General features: G+C 41.4%; 1 protein-coding gene across 13 annotated transcripts in view; it reads right to left on the reverse strand.

Annotated features, from left to right (window-relative positions):
• PHKA2 (phosphorylase kinase regulatory subunit alpha 2) overlaps positions 1 to 19437 on the reverse strand; it is a 72472-nt gene that overhangs the window by 23670 nt on the left and 29365 nt on the right. For all 13 annotated transcript variants that reach the window (XM_048862208.2, XM_048862226.2, XM_048862275.2 and 10 more), the window contains 11 exons: positions 15010 to 15119; positions 13842 to 13986; positions 13110 to 13188; positions 11952 to 12121; positions 11132 to 11305; positions 8331 to 8419; positions 6986 to 7119; positions 4926 to 5082; positions 2811 to 2890; positions 2475 to 2553; positions 2216 to 2345 (listed from right to left, as the gene is read on the reverse strand). In XM_048862208.2, the coding sequence (XP_048718165.1) occupies positions 2216 to 2345; positions 2475 to 2553; positions 2811 to 2890; positions 4926 to 5082; positions 6986 to 7119; positions 8331 to 8419; positions 11132 to 11305; positions 11952 to 12121; positions 13110 to 13188; positions 13842 to 13986; positions 15010 to 15119 (1347 nt within the window). The remainder of the gene's footprint in view (positions 1 to 2215; positions 2346 to 2474; positions 2554 to 2810; positions 2891 to 4925; positions 5083 to 6985; positions 7120 to 8330; positions 8420 to 11131; positions 11306 to 11951; positions 12122 to 13109; positions 13189 to 13841; positions 13987 to 15009; positions 15120 to 19437) is intronic.

Here is a 19437-nt window from a genome sequence, read left to right on the forward strand (position 1 = left end):
AATTGTTCACGGATTTCCCTTCAGCTTCACTGTCTCCTACTGTGATGAACTTCAAGGCTGTATTAGCTATGCAGTGTGCAGCTCATTTATTTAACTCCCATTTGCAGTAGGATATGAGTAACATCACAGAATAGGTCTTACATATCCCCTTTGGGAGGTCAGGGAAATAAAATTAAAGAGAAAATATGTCAATATTCAGAAATTTAGATACTAACCCTACAACAGCCAAATATATTTAGGACTGCGGGGGGGGGGGGGGGGGGGGGAGAGGGAGCTAGGGGAAGGCTGAATGCCTCAAAGTTTGTAATTGATATAAAGTCACTTCAAGTAGAAATTCCAAAAGCATCTAAAGCTATGTCTATACCACGGGTCCGCAACCTTTGAGAAGTGGCCTGCCAAGTCTTCATTAATTTAAGGTTTCGCGTGCCAGTAATAAATTTTACATTTACAGGGGCCCCAGACTGGCAGCGGGCTGAGCGGGGCTGGCGGCCAGGACCCTGGCTGGCAGGGGGCCAGGCGGTTGGAACCCCAGACCTGCAGCGAGGTGAGCGGGGCTGGCGGCTGGTATCCCAGGCAGGCAGCAGGCTGAGCGGGGCCGATGGCTGGGAGTGGCTCAGCCCACCAACAGTCTGGGGCTCCGTCTGCCGGCTCCTGCCAGCCGGGGTTCACCCAGGCAGGCAGTGGGCTGAGCGGGGCCAGCGGACAGAACCCCAGACCGGCAGCAGGCTGAGCCTCTCAGCCCGCTGCTGGTCTGGGATTCCGTCCGCCAGCTCCTGCCAGCCGGGGTCCTGGCCACCAGCCCTGCTCAGCCCGTTGCTGGCCAGGGGTTCCATTCACCCAGGCCGGCAGCGGGCTGAGTGGGGCCGGTGGCCGGGACCCCAGCTGGCAGCAGTGTGCCAGTAAAAATCGGCTGGCATGCCGCCTTTGGCACGTGTGCTGCAGGTTGCCGACCCCTGGTCTATACATACAGCGCTGCAATGGCACAGTTGTACCAGCAGAGCTGCATCACTGCAGCCTGTGTGGTGAGGATGCTCTACCAATGGGAGAGAGTTTTCCCGTTGGCATTAAAAACCCACCTCTGTGAGTGACGACATAGCACTGTCCACACAGGCGCTTATGTTGGTGTAACTTATGTCGCTCAGAGGAGTGGAATATTCACAGCCCTCCATGACACAAATTTTGCTGACATTGCCTGTGTCTACACTGCAGCCTAAATCTCATTGAAAGTCAGGGTGTGTTTACATTACAAGTGCTACAGCTACATCACCGTAGTGTAGACACTTATTACAGCTACAGAAAGTAATAAATCTACCCCCTTAAGATGTGGTAGCCAGGTCAATGGAAGAATTCTTCTGTGGTGACACTGTGGTGTCTACTCTGGGGTTAGATTGGCCTAACTAGCACAGGGCATTAAATTTTTTACAGCCCTGAGCAATTTTGATTGGTCAACCTGAGTTTTAGTTGTAAACCAGGCCTCAGTGTGAGTTAGTCAGGGCAGCCTAACAGCTTGACAACACAGTCCTGCAGTTCAGACTTTGGGGTGCGTGAACTGCACTGCACACTATCTCCCCTACCCCCCATGTGGACACTGTAGGCATGAACTAAAAGATATCTAGTTCATGTTAACATAGCCCTTATTAAACAGGACTAAGTTAACACTCACTAGGGACCTTTTAGTTCGTGCCCGCACCATCCACATTGGGGAGTTACTGCATAGCACGCTAGTGTGCGCTGCAATTCACACCCCCATGGTCCGTACTGCGGGACAATGGACATATAGTCTAAATGGCTAGGACACTTTTTAAAAGGACTGTGGGTATTTCTTTATGTCAAAAGGATACTAGGAATGCAGATTATTTTCGAAGTTTGTAATTAACTGTGTATGTTGGACAAAGGATTTAATTTAAAACAGGTTGTATTTAAGCTAAGCTTTTCTGGGGAAATAAAAGCTAAAACAACACACACACAAAATCGGGAGTCTGCTTTAAAAAAAACCTGATTGTATTAAGATTTTTAAAGCCCCCCCCAATGTTTCTTTACAGTGTTTACTGAAGGGAGAATTTTGATACAGATATTTTAAGAATAGGGCTATGTTAAAAATAAGCAAATTATTTGTCTTGTCCTATGTAACTGAAATGCTGATCGGGGGCGGGGGGAGGGAAGAGAAGAGGTGAGATATTTGTTTACTACAGTATTACAGTACAGTTGGTCTTACCTGAACAGTTCAAACTGCGAACCAGCTCAGTAGCCATCACCTGAATTATTAGTCCAATGCGGAGTCTGAGCATCTCTGCAAAAAGGCTGGGCTGTGACCTGACGTACATCGCCAAATACACCACCATTTCCTGGCATGAGTGAATGAACAAAGAGTATCTATTCAGGGGCATTCATTATAACTCTTGCCAGTTCCAGACAACACAAGAAACAGAAGGTACAGCATGTAAAAAACCCCACTCCTTCCACGTGTTTTATACCTGGGTAAGGACTGCAATACTGATGTCTTGTCCACTGGCTTCATAAATAAGTGCTGACAACTCTTCAGGTGGCAGAGGGCTAAGGAAAGTGAACCAGACAGTTAGGACTACCTATGATGCTTGTTAGTTTCTACATGTGTCAACTGTTTGGATTTAGAGGTTTTAATTTGAAGTGTCTAACTTAAAATGCACCAAAACAACTTTGCTTTATAGACCTTCCAGCTAATGGACCCGTGATTCCTTCTGAAAATAATAGTTAATAATTTTGAAACACTGTATCAGCAGTAGGAACTCTGAAATACAAGACATCCAGACTGAGACAGAGCTAACACTTACGCGGTAATAGTTTTTTCACGTGGCTCAGGTGGCAGGCCCACTGTAAGCTGCTTGTGGTGTGACAGAAGGTCTGTGCATGCCTATTACAGTACAATACAGAAAGCAAGAGAGCCCACTCTGTTAAGTTACATGGCAACAATGATTTTTTTTTTAAATTTAAGAAAAAAAGCATTTCTTCGGTAATTCCTCAGTGTATTTGCACCTGCTACTAAATGTACAGTTCAGAGGCAGATCCTCAGCTATTGTAGATTAAATGTACATTAAAGTAGATTAAAGTAATTGTCATAGGTCCACTGAAGCCAATAGAGATATGACAATTTCACTTTCAGTGGTGCTAGCTCTGGCCTATGGAGTATTCTAACTCTTCCTATATTATTATTACTTTGTTATTTACAAGATAAAAAAGATAAAGATACAAGAAAACTGCAGTGGTGTGTATGTGTGGGAGACAGAATGTGTGTATTATAGCTAGACAGCCTCTGAACAATTGTATCCCTTCAAAAGAAAAAGATTCTCTGTATGGAATATACTGTCCTACAGTCAGTTTACACACTTCAATTTATTTCCAAATAGGTACTGCCCCACAGTCCTGCTGTATGTTACCTTCTTTAGGTTGGTCTTAGTGCAAAGGTAAGACTGGTGTTTAGTTTAACAGATACAAGGCCCTGAATCAAAGCCCATTGAGAGCAGAGCAGTGTTTCCCAACCCCCCTGAGAACTAATCACACCTGCTGTCATCCTCCCCTGCACTCCATTGTCAGAGTCCTAACATCCTAATTTATAAATTTTTCAATGTCGCCATGCCCAGCTAGCCCTTCACGGCCCCTCTGGGAAGACAGGAAAAGAACATGCTTCACACTTAGGGAAATGGTGCAGTGCAGCTACAACAAATTGCTCACTGTAGCCTGTGTGTGTGTGTGATGGTCAAAGCGCTGCAATACCATTACACAGGATAAAAAGCAAGCAGAAAAATGCTCGGAATGATAACAATATGCAAATCTCAGGCACTTACTGTAACTAAGTATAAGCAAGGCAATTGGAGACTTATTTATGACAGCTGAAAGGAAATAATTTTTAATGATCAGGATGAAATCAATGGCCAGGTTTACATTACAAAAACTTACATCAGTGTAACCATGTCGCTCAGGGGTGTGAAAAATCTACACCCTCAGCGACATAGTTATACTGATCTATCCCCCAGTGTAGACATAGCTACCGTCTCTCATGGAGGGGGATTAACTATGCCAGCTTGAAGATGCTCTCCCATCAGCGTAGTAGCTTCTTCACTAAAGCGTGACAGCAGGCTGTACATGCAGAGAAGCCCAATGTGTAGGCAACGGACTTCTGCTATTTTCCTTAAATAGTTCCAGATTTTTTGTCATTCCTGTATATTTCAATATACTTAGACTTTAGACTGTAAGCTCTTTGGGAAAGGGACCATCTTTTTGTACTGGCCTATGATTTCCCTCCCATTACAGGGGTCTTGGGCACTGGTGCACCTTTCTCCCTCTTATTCTCTGCCTTTGGCACATAACAGTCTAGTCTCCTGTGGGCTGTAATACTTCGGTCTAATTTTGACTGTTGGGTTTAGTGCATGGGTACTGATGGCCTGTGATGTACAGAAGGTCAGATTAGTTGATCTGGTGGTCCCTTCTCGCTTTAAACTCTATGACTGGGGTTTCAAGGCACTACGGTAACACAAATAAATAATTATTATAATCAAGACACCTTTAAAAAACAAAACAAAAAAAAACTTCATCTAACCTTCTCCAGTACTGCAGAATCTTTCTAGTCTCACTTCACTAATCTACAACCCTCAATTCTCCAAATAACCAGGCAACCTCACTTAGATTTTAACCTTTCTCAGAGAAGTTCAAAGGCAGAGTTTTATTGTAAGGTTTCATGTTACTAAGCCTTCATTGTTGCACTAAAATATACTACAGCATTCTGTTTGCTTTAACACACTTGATGGAAGGCAAAACCAGAACGGGGTAAACATAAGCCACATTGGAATTTGTGTTTTGAGTGTTAATAGACAAAACTATTTGAGAATATCTGTTTCTGGGGCATACAGGAAGGAAACTGAATAAACTGGCAACATTTGTGTTTGTTATACCTCAGCCAGAACTTCCACTCTCTTTTTGAGTATGCCAGAGATGTACCGAATTAATCCCCACTCTTGGTTCAGGCCTGCCTTGCTGTAGAGCTCATTGAGCAGACAATGAACGGTGACTCCATACTGTCCATTCAGCTCTGTATCCCAGTCTGGGCCTCTGCCGGAAGAAAAAGCAGAAATGACAACTTTGGTGCCCAGAAGCAAAGAATACAGATTTCTAAAGACCATCCATGCAGAGATATGACAGATGGTGAAACCAGCATACTGAACTCCCCTATGATCCTGCAAGGTGCCAAGCAGTCTGGTCCTAATCCAACAGATCACTTGGGAAGGAATTTACAAGCATAGAGGGCAATTAGGTATCTATTAGAAGTTAATAGGATTTGGGCATATAAATCTCTTTGCCACACTTACATTCTTGCTTGAAGTTAAGCATGTGAGTAGTCTCGCTGAAGTCAACAGAACTGCTCTCATGCTTTAAGTTAAGGATATGTTTAGACACTCTGTTGCATCAGGACCAAAGTGCTCAGCACCTTGCAGGACAAAGCCATATAACAGCAGCCTTCACCAACAGTGCTGAAGATTTCATTAGTTTCTTCAGCGTGTCCAGGGTTTCTCATAGATTTTTTCATGTTGCCTTTTTTCAAGTTGTTAATCAAACTTCCACACTATATCCTATTAGATTTGACATCTTCTGGGCATCAACAGAAGGTGGTGTGTTAATACTGGTGCTGTCGTCATGGTGAAGGTGTTGAAAGAGGCAGTGAGTATTTTTGCCACTGTGTTTGGGGTTTGAGAATTCTGCACTCTAGCAATAGGTCATAGGAATCCAAACACTCTGGAGAAAACTCCTGGAGATTATACAAATGAAATGATAGTGACATTATTCTTGGGAAACTACATCTTTCATATTTCTAAACTTCTGGAAGGGGCATGAAGAAGAGGTTCAGATAAACTGTTTGTTCATCTCCTGTGTTCTTAACTCCTTCCAAGGGTGTCATGATGGTGAAGAACTTGGCTCCCTGTTGACTATGCTTCATAATATTACCACAGTGCCGCCCCACCTAATTTTGATGGGAAGCAGTGCATCAAAGGGGGCTTGCCTTTGGAAAGTTGCTGTGACATTGGCCCAACACAGTGAAAATGTGGTGGGTTGATATAAAGGGCAAGGGAGAAAAATGAAGCTGCTACACATGTGCTCAGAAAGATCCCAGAGCCTATAAAGGCCCTGCTGTGAGAAGCTAAACACAGACGCAAACGAAAGACCATGTGTGTTATTAAGAAAACCCAGCAGTGGGTGAGTGTCCCACACCCTTAAGCTAACTCTCTGCCAATGTCCTGTAGTGTTTCTTCAACATAAAAAAAATAAATAAATGAATTAGTATGTGTTAGCAAATACACTCTTACAAGACTGCTGTTGGGTTAAATTTGTGTTCTGTTCTCATCAACCCTGTTTATTCACTGGACTATTTTACTATGTTTAGCAGCTCCAATTAAACATTCCCAAGAGTGTTTTGAGGATTGTTGGATTTTAGCCACTGGGTCACTTTAATATGCAAGAAACAAACAAAAATTCATTAAAAACTACATTTGTACTCTATCCAGACAAGCAATACTCTTATATATATACACACTGAAAAATAACGCAGCGAAACAATTCTGCACCAAATGTCCACATGCCTACCTACCTGTGTATAAAAATTCTACTCCAACTTCTTGTGAACTTATTGGGGCACAATAATATTGTATCATGTACTGTATTTTGCGAATATAGAAGACTTACGTATTTGATTCCAGTGAACTTTGTTCCAGGCCTCAAGTGCCAGTGCATATTTTATGCTAAACAATTCCTCATCAAAGTCCTTGTGTTCTTACCTGTCTCACCTAAAATCTGTACCTATATGCATTAAGTGTACTTAAGGTACTTGTAAATATACCTATAAAAACAAATTATTAAAGTAGACAAATGTTTACAGTATCTACGCTTTTGTTTGGGGGAACCTGTGATGGAACTGCCAGACAAGCTGAAGAGACAATTCAGAAAACCCTTGATAACTTACTTTATTATATACAAGACATATAATATATCTGCTTGATCATGTAGAGTTGGGCACTCCTTCAGCTGTTCAACTAACTTCTCACAATCCAATTCACCATGATCATCTTTGGGCAAGTGCAAAACAGCTTCAGGATCCTGATCATCAAAGACAGAAGAGATTTAAAAAAAAACAAAACCAAAAAAAACACCAACAGAAGTATGAAAGAATAAGTAGATGGAACACTAACTCATTAGCTCTGGCTACTCACTGGAGAAGACATAATAATGCAAAGTAATGCAATTCCTTAACTGAAATTTAGATACACCATGCAGTTTGCATCAAGCTACAGTGGAGATGGTGATTAATCCCAGAAAATATAGCAGCTAGTATGGAACATTCCCTCTATTGTCACAAATACTTTTGGTCCACTGAGTCAGCAGAGATATTATAATGCGAGAAAGATTTTTGGCCAAAGAAACTAGACACTTTGTAACAGCAGGAAACAAACTATTCTCATCTTTCTCCTGTCATTTGTTATAACTCAGATGTGCATGGGCACTGATTTAATAATTTTTTAAACTAACAAATTTAGTTGAAATCAAGTAAAAGCAGATTTCCCAACAAGTTCTGTTGGTTTCTTCACCTGTACTTCTAAATGGTGCTTTGCAAGTGAAGATATTGCCATTAGGAATTTTCTAAACAATGTATACAATGAATTGGCAGCAAATTAGTTGAAGGAAAATTATGGTTAGATGAAAGTGATTCTGTTTAATAAACTGTCGGGTGTTGCATGACTAATGCACTCAGGACCATATCCTTTTCTCATGTGCATAAGCTAATAGTGGCCTTTGAATAGAGAAATCCTGCCAGTGGTGAAATCCCATCCTTTCGGGATATGAAACATTTTGCAGCTGACAGTGCACTCTTATGACTGCAGTAGCCTCTGTTGGAGCTATATCTCCATCCTGGTGGGGTTTGGCTGGTAAAACCACATAGCCACCAGCCATGCACTGTCCTTTCACAAATCCCCCTCCTCACACACTGCTGTGAATTGAACTTCTTGGAGAACAGCTCAGTGGTGGATGGGGAGTGCAGATCACACTAAGTTCCCAATATGCTGTCCCTCCATTGCTCTGGTCTCGCAGCCCATCATCCCTATATGGCTATGAAGAGGGTGGGGCAGGATTTGCCTCTAAAAGATAAGTACAAGTTATTTTACTGTGTTTTGCTAATGTTAAAGGAAGTATTTCATTCAATAACATACAATTAACTATAATTTCCAAACAAAAACCCCTTTAATAGCCATAAAAATTCATTCCAAATACAATCTTCCAGGACTTGCTATATAACCATTCCACTAGCTCACCTTCACTTCAAGAGGATGTGGAGAATCAACGAGATTCAGAGATTTCCGGTGAGTGTTCAAAACTTTAGTTGGCAGAGACATAGAAATACCTGAAAAGCAAAACAATCTAAAATAACATGCAAAGGAAACGCAACATCGGGTAAAAGAATAATACTGAGTAAAAATGTTAGAAACACCTCGAGCAATCAGCATGCAAGAGCCATGCTGTCTGGGACATGGTACACGTAACTTATACACCAAGCTCCACTCTCAGGTTTTTATCTTATCTCCTTAAATAGAGACTGATCCAATGTGATTTATCATATGGTAGAGCCCAAAGGCTGAAGCAAAGTTGGTGCCCCATTGTGCTAGATTCTTTACCAACACCAAGTAAAAGACAGTCTATGTGCCAAAGATCTTACAGTCTAATGATGCAATCTAGCACAACACTTAAGTGTCTGATAAACCTTAAGGCAAGAAGCACAACTCATATGCTTAAAGTTAAGGATGTGCTTTCCTTGATTGGGACCTAAAATGACAAAAAACAGGAGAAAACAAAGAGAGTGGGATAATAGAAGCAAAGTGATTGGGCAAACACCTGGTTAATTTCACATTGTTTTTATTATAGCCTCAGGACAGGCTATTTGTGAAGGATGGGGGATAAGGATAACAGGTTTGTACAATATTAATATATATTATTTATATAGGGCCTGATCCAAGATCCAGTGGAGTCTTTCCATTAATTTCAACGGACACTGGATTTCCATATATGTTACACGTCTATTTACAGATGGGTTTAGCTGGTAAATTATCTAATAGCCCTTCAATCTATCCATTATTGTTTATAATCCAGTCCTTTTTTCTATTTATTCTTGTAATTCTGGAGTTTACGTACATCAACTGGCAATTTCTAGTGTTAAAGATGTTTCATTTCCCAATGTCCTTACTAAAAACAAAAGTGTTCAGTCCATTTTAAAATATCGCAAACGTAAAAAACCACAATACATCCAATCACATTGTGGTATCCCACTTCCCATGTCTTTATATGTTTTTTGTAATTGGAGGTTCCACTCAAAAATAGCACCTGCAAATATGAATACAAAATAAATTGGTCTAGTTGCAACAGATTTCATATTGTCATTTAGATTAAATGTTTAAGTTCTGTGGCATGTTAATTGCAGTTACCATGAAATTACATAGGACTGTGGGAGTAAGTCAGTGGCACTGCTATGGGTATCCACATGGCCCCACAGCATGCCAACATTTTTATGGCTGACTTAGAACAATGCTTCCTCACCTCTTGTCCCCTAATGCCCCTACTCTACTTGCGCTACATTGATGACATCTTCATCATCTGGGCCCACGGAAAAGAAGCCCTTGAGGAATTCCACCATGATTTCAACAATTTTCATCCCACCATCAACCTCAGCCTGGACCATTCCACACAAGAGATCCACTTCCTGGACACTACAGTGCAAATAAGTGATGGTCACATAAACACCACCCTATACCGGGAACCTACCGACCTACATGCCTCCAGCTTCCATCCAGGATACACCACACAATCCATTGTCTACAGCCAAGCCCTAAGATACAACCGCATTTGCTCCAATCCCGCAGACAGAGACAAACACCTATAAGATCTTTATCAAGCATTCTTAAAACTACAATACCCACCTGGGGAAGCGAGGAAACAGATTGACAGAGGGAGATGGGTACCCAGAAATCACCTACTACAGGACAGGCCCAACAAGGAAAATAACAGAACACCACTGGCCATCACGTACAGCCCCCAGCTAAAACCTCTCCAGCACATTTTCAACAATCTACAACCTATCCTGGAAAATGATCCCTCACTCTCCCAGACCTTGGGAGGCAGGCCAGTCCTCGCTTACAGACAGCCCCCCAACCTGAAGCAAATACTCACCAGTAACTACACACCACACCACAGAAACACTAACCCAGGAACCAATCCCTGTAGCAAACCTTGTTGCTTACTCTGTCCCCATATCTACTCTAGCGACACCATCAGAGGCTCATTCACCTGCACGTCTACTAATGTTATATATATGCCATCATGTGCCAGCAAAGCCTCTCTGCCACGTACATTGGCCAAACCAGACAGTCCCTACGTAAAAGAATAAATGGACACAAATCGGACATCAGGAATGGTAACATACAAAAGCCAGTAGGAGAACACTTCAATCTTCCTGGACATTCTATAACAGACTTAAAAGTAGCTATACTTGAACAAAAAAAACTTCAGAAACAGACTTCAAAGAGAAACAGCAGAACTAAAATTCATTTGCAAATTTAACACCATTAATTTGGGCTTGAATAGGGACTGGGAGTGGCTGGCTCATTACAAAAACAGCTTTGCCTCTCCTGGAATTGACACCTCCTCATCTCTTATTGGGAGTGGACTACATCCATCCTGATCGAATTGGCCCTGTCAACACTGGTTCTCCACTTGTGAGGTAACTCCCTTCTCGTCATGTGTCAGTATATTTATACCTGCATCTGGTAATATTTATCCATGCATCTGAAGAAGTGAGGTTTTTACCCACGAAAGCTTATGTCCAAATACATGTTAGTCTTTAAGGTGCCACCGGACTCCTTGTTGTTTTTGTGGATACAGACTAACACGGCTACCCCCTGATACTTGTGGGAATAATGAAGCAATCATACTGAAAACAGAGTAACACACTACTTTGTTACTTTCTAGCAACTGCAATTTACTTGTATCATCAATCATCAAATTCTGTTATTTACATTTATCATATTTATCATCCAGTAAGAATTAAAAATCAGAGAAAACATACATGGAACATCCAAACCCTTTGCCTTGGCCATTATTAACAGTATCTCTCGCATGGAGTGAACAGCACTGAACACATGAGGTTGATTAGCATTCTTTGAAGTTGGAGGCAGGTAGCACTTAAGTGCTGTGCTTTGCAGCATATCGTTTATATACTGGTCCAGCTCATCTTGGCTTTCTGAAGAGAGAGACAGATAGAAAAGGCTTATTCAAACAAGTGATTGGAAATATTTACATGTGCTTCCTTTTAGAGGCACAATTATCTTTTTTCCACTGAAAAATAACAGAAAGGCAAAAAAGACCAGAGACTACATAGTGAAGGGACATTTTCAACTGGATTTTTTTTTAAATTGAACTTGGAAAAAAAATCCTGTGTTTCTAATAGGTTTCTCCTTTTAAGTAGTATTTCCTGGATTTTTTCCTTAAAAGCAAAAACAAAACAAAACAAACGCAGGGGAGGTGGTTCTCCAGCTGATGTTTAGAAGGGTCTTTTGGCTGGGCCACAGAGCAACGCTACCACACATGTTCATGCACACACCTAACTTCGCTGTCAGTTTTGCTGCTGCTATTACTGGTAAACACCCTCTTATGAGGGCTGGGGAAGAACTTGCACATGAACTTCCCTCCCAAAGAAATACATGAGTATTGTCACTGTACTAGTGCCAGAGACACACAGCAACTGACCATCAACTGTCAAATGCACATAAAGTCAACAGTGAAAATAAAGATCTTTTTTCTTTCCTCTAAAAATTAGGTATTATAGTAAACTTAGGAGTTAATTATAACAACAGGACACACAATACTTCCAAGTTAAAGATTGTTACCTTTGTCACAGAAATCATCTGGATAGCCTTCTAATTCATATCCACTTTTAGGACTATCACAGCCATCATTAGAATCATCAAATAGCTTTCCGTCACAGTCTGGGTCTAGGAAGCTCAGATGTGTATAGAACGAGGTGGTAAGAAAATCTGACAGTTTGCCTAGCTTTACCCTGCAAACATGAAAGCATGTAAGAAAGAATTAACATCTTTATATTGGATTTTGCTTCGTTGAACACTGGAAACCCCTTCAAAATCCACCCAGGTCCACTGTCGCATCCACATTTGGTAATTAGGCAATAATTGGTACCAGGAAAGAAATAAAACAATAAATGTGCCCAGTAAATAATCACAGATCTGGTGGATGCTGTTGTAGCTATTATTATTTATTTGTATTATACTAGTTCCTAGAGGCCCAAATCAAGGTCACAGCCCCGTTGTGCAAGGAGCTGTACCTACATATAGTAAGAGAGAGAATTTTATCTTTTTGGAGGAGGAACCAATTCCCATAGAATGCTACTTGTTTAATGGAAAAGGATTCAGCACCACCGAGACCATGGGTTCAGCCTCCTCTGACAAAAATTAAAAGACGCAGGTAGGATGTAAAGCTGATTTAAGGCTCAGAGAGATGCCAATAGTTGGAAGTTTAGTAGAAAACTAGTGTGGAAATAGTAAACAAATAAGCATCATATAACATTATTTTTATGTATAACCTAATGGGAAGGGGGTGGGGGGAAGCGTACACACATATTCATACATACACCTATATAATGCACCTTTAATTTCAAAAATGTGATAAGTATTTTAATGAAGATCATTGTTTTTTATACCATGTTTCTGAAAACCCACAAATCCCCAACATCCAATATTGATGCTTAATTAAGATTTAATTTCAAGACTTCTCAAAAGAACAATCTGTTAATAAAAATGATGGATGTTACATCTGTAGGCCTGAGTTCTGCTAAGAACTTTACATTGCTGTTATTTGTAGATCCAAATAGTGACTAATTCCCATGTAACAATTCAGATTGAAATTCACCCCTATGGAAAGGGCTAGCACAAGGCCTATCAACCACTCAGATCTTCAAAATGGGGGAGGGGGGTAAATGGGACTTACTTCAAAGAAACAGTAGAATAATTGCTTTTGGACAGTGACATTACCTTGCCCCTCCAAAATACCCATCCTCTAATTTTCTTATGGTTGCAAGCACTGCTGGATCAATGTCAGAGCCATCATCAACTAGAAAGAAACATGAAAGTTTTATTTAGTTTGGGAACAAATGCCTATTTAATATTTTAAATCATTTGACCATTTTAACATGATCAGTTTTCTTGTAAGTAACTAAAACAGTTTTGATATTAAAATGGATATTGAGTCACTGATTAGGATCCCAATTGTGTTTACACAGCTGTGTGTGACTGAGTCCTTACCTTATGTGGGGACTAGTTTTAGTGTTTAGGAACATTTTATTAAAGGGTAAATATGGCCAGCAAGTAGACTGACTAGCTGTCCTCTTCAATGAAAACTAGGCATAGGTTCAAGACAGAGGCCACATGAAGGCAGCACACCACTCTAACTTATTCAAAAGCATTGATAACAAGTTTCAAATAGAATTTCTATTAAGTGTTCCTTAGACAGAAACAGGACAGGTACAGTGGGGAGATGCAAGGATAGAGAGGAGGGGTAAAAAACCCTTATAATTCCTTATAAATCATCATGTCGCCATTCAAATATGGCACAAGCCTGAAGAAGTCAAACCTGTGTTTTTAACATTTAAAATTCAGAGAAAATAATGATAGACATGCAATCTTCCTGTTCTCAAATTCACCCTCCTACTCCTCCACAATAATCATCTATGCCTGGGATAGTCTCAGAGACAAAATCAAATTTACTGAGCATGGTGTGGGTGATGGGAAAAGTGAGGGTTGGTCTTCCAGTCATCCTCCAGCAAGAGGTGAGGTAAGCCAGCTCTGTTTTGAGCATCTCCACAATCATCCGATTGTCTAGAGCCAGGTAGAAGTGGTGCTGATCAGTAAACTGGAGAGCAGAAGACATATACGTTAAGTCTTTACCAGTGCTTGTATTCTTTCAATTTTCTTTTTTCATTTTCATTCCCTAAGTCATTTATAAAAGTCCTACAGACATTGCTAGGCTGAAAAGGAAACAGCTCTAATTAACCTGGCCTTGCATGGTACTATAATGAAAATTTACTAGCCCAAGTATAAAATCTACTTTCCTATCCTTTACCATACAGACTGGTGATAATGAAAGAAATTTGTCCATGAAAAAGAAATTATGAGTAGAGCACTGCAAATCCACGGTTATCCGCTTTATATCTGCGGATGCGATTATCCACAGACCATTTTTGCAGATCGTGGATGGATGCAGATCCAAATTTTATATCCTCTCAGGACTCTCATTATGAGCTCTGGGGCAAGCACAATTTTCCAGGGATGAATTACAGTAACCTATAATAAGGCTGTACTTAGAAGTGTGGAATATTTTATTAAATGGACAAAAAGGACCATTTCTTCTAAAATACAGGATTTTTCTTGCAAACATATATTCAGAAGGACTTTTAAGAGAAAAAAGAAAGAATAGATTTCCTTTCTGTAGCACTGCTGGCCATGGTGAGGATATAATGCACAGATCAGATTCCATGCTCCTGGAGGTTTATAATTCTTGACATGATAAACTGGAACTACACTTTCAACTGAAGTAATTAGTAGAAAGATTTATTAAGTGATCAGCTCTTCAGATAAACTATTTCTTTCTCTCTCACTTTTTTTTTTTAGCAGCCAGAATTGCGGTGAGGGCAGTGATTTTGTACTATTGATCTAGTGTGCTCTTCACTGGATCATAAGCCTATAGGAGCTGGGCTCTGCTTAGAGACAGAAAGGGCTGTATCGGCATTACTATTTGGCTGCCATCCAACTTCTATAAAAGAGCAAAGCAAAGTACAGCTGCTTTATCAGTCCTGCTGGACCTAGAATGGAGTCACAAAGAGAATCACTAGACATTAGGTCCATGGAAGTTTTCCTGTTGGTTTAACATGCTTACCTGAGGGGTAAAAGTAAATATTTGATTCCGTATCATGTACAGTTTGGATGTTCCAAGCACACCGATATGTCGGTAAGGCCGGCCACTCAGGTTCATGTTCTTGTTTCGGCCTGTAAAAATAAAAAAGATCTAATTTAATAATTTTTTCTTCTTTTCTTCTCCAAGTATCTACAAGTATTTAAATCCTATTACAGTAACTCCTCACTTAACGTTGTAGTTATATTCCTGAAAAATGAGAGTTTAAGCGAAACAATGTTTGAATGCAATTTCCCCATAAGAATTAATGTAAATAGGGGGGTTAGGTTCCAGGGAATTTTTTTTTTTTGCCAGACAAAAGACTATATATATATTTCCCAGGGAATGCCTTACTGCTAAATGATGAACTAGCAATTGGCTGAGCCCTCAAGGGTTAACTCGTTGTTAATGTAGCCTCACACTCTACAAGGCAGCAGGAACGGAGGGAGGGGAGACAGCATGGGAGACAGAGAGACTGTCTGTCTCTGTGTGTGTCTCTGTGTGTGTGTGTGTGAGAGAGATAGAGAAAGATTTGCATTTAAGTACGCTGACCCACTCTTAAGTACACTGCCTTGTTAAGTTAATCAGCAAGCTGAGACCACAACTGCTGCCAGGAAGCTTCCTCCGTCCTGAGCTCTGTCGTATGTACCCCTGCTTTATGGAGATGGGGTAAGTGGGGTGCAGGAGCAAGAGGGAGGGGGACACCCTGACATTAGCCCTCTTCCCCCACCCACACAGCAAGCAGGAGGTTCTGGAGAGCAGCTCCAAGGCAGAGGGCAGGAACAGCACATGGCAGTGGGGGGAGGGACAGCTGAACTGCCGGCAATTGATAGCCTGCTGGGTGGCTGCTGCACAGGGAACTTAGGGGAGCAGGGAGCTGATAGGGTGCTGCCGGTCCACCCTGGTTCCAAGCCCCCAACAGCTAGCTGCAACGGGCTGCTCTTCCTGCAAGCAGTGGACAAAGCAGGCGGCTGCCAAATGACATTGTAAGGGAGCACTGCACTACTTTAAACGAGCATGTTCCCTAACTGATCAGCAACAAAACAACGTTAACCAGGATGACTTTAAGTGAGGAGTTACTGTACATAATTTTCTGTTAAATGTGAATATCAAATCTTCAGTCAGGGACACCTGTTATGTACAATAAACAGAACTAGAGAATATCTCCACCTGCTGTGGTGTTAGCACCAATCTTAAAAGTTTTCTACGCACCCACTATCATAGGATCTGATCCTATAACACCACAATTCTGATTCTTTAGGAGTCTGATTCAAAGGCCCTCTAAAATCAGTGGAAAGTCTCCCATGGACTTCAGTGGGCTTTGGATCAGCCCCTATAAGACCTCAGGGCTAGATTTTCAAGGTACTCAGCAACCAGCAGCTCCCACTGAATACATGACCTGAGCTCTGAAATCTGGCTCTCAATAGATTACTGTACTTGCCATATTTCATTGTAAAGCATCTGAAGTTCTAGAATTTTTTTTAAAAACGGTGATGGATCCATGAGAAGATAAGAATGTTATAGCACATGCAAATGTGACACTGATGTTCTTGGTTTCAGCTATGTTTTCCTTTTTCAAATTATTTCTGCGTAACAATTCTTTGCACTAAAGAGTCTGTATTTACAAAAAACAACAAAGAAATCAGTCACACTCCACTGAGGAAAATATACAGAAGTACAGATGGAGGAGGAGATGTCTCAATTTCTTTTAAAATCCGAACAAAAAGGAACACAAGCCCTAAAAAGAGTATAACAAAGACAGAGATCAAACAAGAATTCAGCTCATCCAGTAAAGCTATGAAGCTCTAGTGGGCATTCCAAGCTGATGCTGGCTAGCCAAATGTTCACAGGGGTAAAATGCCACAGATTTCTACAGGAAAACAATAAAAGATATACATAAACAAAAACTGATTTGTCAGCAAGTCAAATAAATCCATCTACAGTGAATGACAGGCAGCAAACGAAATGAAGTATGTTCACAAAAAATGGAGAAAAACTCATGCCGTATCAAACATCACAAGTAGCAGGCAATCCCTGTCTTTATTATAACAATTTTAATTCTTCTCCTCTGAATTGAACCACTGAACTGAAGAGACCCCTCCCCCTCACAGCTGTGCCCTCTGCCCTTCCAGTACTGCACATAGCACTTTGCTTTGGGCTGGGTCAGACACAAATACAACCAAAGCACATCTGTCGTCTTTAGGAAAAAGCAAATCCCAGCTACTCTATGAGCTTGACCCTGCAAGGTTCTCTCTGAAGCCATGAGAGTTGCAAGTGCTCAGTACCTTGCAGGATCAAACCCTTAAATTCTGCCTCGGGAAAAGATACTGTTTCTACTGTATGCAGCAGATTACATTGCCCACACAGAGGAGGACTCCACCCACTTCAATCATTCTACAGAAGCCTTATGTCACCTAAAAAGTTTTCCAGTTTCAGCAGATCTACCTGCTAGACAATTAAATACATTCTTGAGAAGGAAATAAAAATTATTAAATCCACTGGGCCAGATTCACTTCAGGAGTCCAACTCGTGCAAGCATCTGGGTGTGAGGCCCCAGCAGCAGAAAGACCACCAGAGTGGGGAGCAATGACACAAGCCACCCACAACTGCTACCTAGCATCTGAGAGCCAGCTCAGCCCTATAGACCCACCCCACCCTCCAGCTGGAATGAATCCCTATTCTGGCACAGTGGTCCCATGACTGCAGAGGGATACACATGGCCACTCTTCCCTTCATCTGGCCCACCTTGTGCAGTGACATCAGAGAGGGTATTATTCTTCATTCTAGCCAAGGGACCAAGCTGAAGTCCCTTTTGTATCTTTAAACTCTTTGGACTCTGCAGCAGGCAAACATAACCCCCATGCGTTTCCCAAACCGCCCCCATGATGGGAGGGATCGCCACTGCAGAATGAACCAGCAGGTTCTGAACTCAGATCTTCAAATCCTGGGGAGGGGAGGGAGCTGGAAGGAGGGATCATCAGGAGGCCAGAACCATCTTCACAGAGCTCTCAACATGCAGCTCTCAGATAACCTGGCTCCACTAGAGGGGATCCTCAACTGTCATGTGCCCCGGTCTAAGGGCTCCCATGAAAGGGGTTTCTGGAGAGCAAAGTGGACCTTCAGCTGTATTACATTTTTCATTTTGGCTTTCCCAAAGATCATGGGGTTGGAGTGATGCATGTCTCATTAAACCCATTACAGACTTGATATTCCTTTCCCTGCAGACCCCATCCCCAGAGTGAGCTCTCTACAAGTCAGGAAGGAGCCGATGGTGCCAAAATAGTATGTAATTCCCCTTCCGCTGAGCAAGGGGTAGATCACATCACAGAGGGAGAATAATCTACAATTGCTGACAAAGCAGTCATTGTTAAAACAACAACAACAACGCTTCAAGTTAGCCTACTCAACTGCCTGCAGATAGAGATGAGAATTAATTTTATCCCTCCCTGCCTTTTTTTTTTGCCTCCTAAGCAGTGTGGGTGATTTCTTCATGTAAAATATATATTTTACAAGATTTATTTAAATCTCTGCTCAAGGCCCAACATCTTGAGATGAGTATCTGAATTTTGGGTTGTTTATCTGGGCCACTGAACAACACCTGAGGTTTCCTCACAAACTACCTATAAGTCGGATTCCCAATGGGAATACCGAAAGAGTGGCACTGAATACTGCCCACTGTGAATTTCCCTGCCAGTGATGGAGAGGATTTGCCATTCATGATCCACTCTCATACAGGATTTAACATTGAAAAATAATGTCCATGATGATACCAACCAAATCTGTGAGCGGTTTGAATCAGGTGAAATATGTGTTTGTGTGTATGTATTACGCTTTACAAAGCCCCCAATCTCCTCTGGAAGGGAGTGTCAAAGGAGCCCAAGGTTGAAGTTCAAGGGGATTTAGATGCATAACTTCAGGCTCTTTCCAAAAACCCAGCCTGCGTCTAGAATTAGCCTCTGCAGAGAACCACCTTCAGACAGTCTGTGAAACTCCACTGGAACAGAGCATACAGAAACTACTACATTGGCCGCCAGCTCACAAAGCGAACATATTCTTCTAATAGATCCCTTACCTGAAGCATCAATTCATATTAGTATATTCATTACTAGTTTTTACTTTACTTTACATATTGCATGCATATGGTGTATATTTCACCACCACATGCACGCAACAAATAAAAAGTTAAAATGATTCTGGAAGCAAACAAATAAAAAGAAACGAGGAGTCCAGTGCCTGAAGAAGTGGGGTTTTTTACTCACAAAAGCTTATGCCCAAATAAATCTGTTAGTCTTTAAGGTGCCACAGGACTCTTTGTTCTTTTTGTGGATACAGACTAACACAGCTACCCCCGATAAATAAAAAGAAAGAAATGGGGACAGGGGAAGTGGAAAAGAAAAATAAATTAGGTTTCAC

This window comes from Caretta caretta, chromosome 1 (assembly GCF_965140235.1).
Source record: "Caretta caretta isolate rCarCar2 chromosome 1, rCarCar1.hap1, whole genome shotgun sequence".
Classification (NCBI taxonomy): Eukaryota; Metazoa; Chordata; order Testudines; family Cheloniidae; genus Caretta; species Caretta caretta.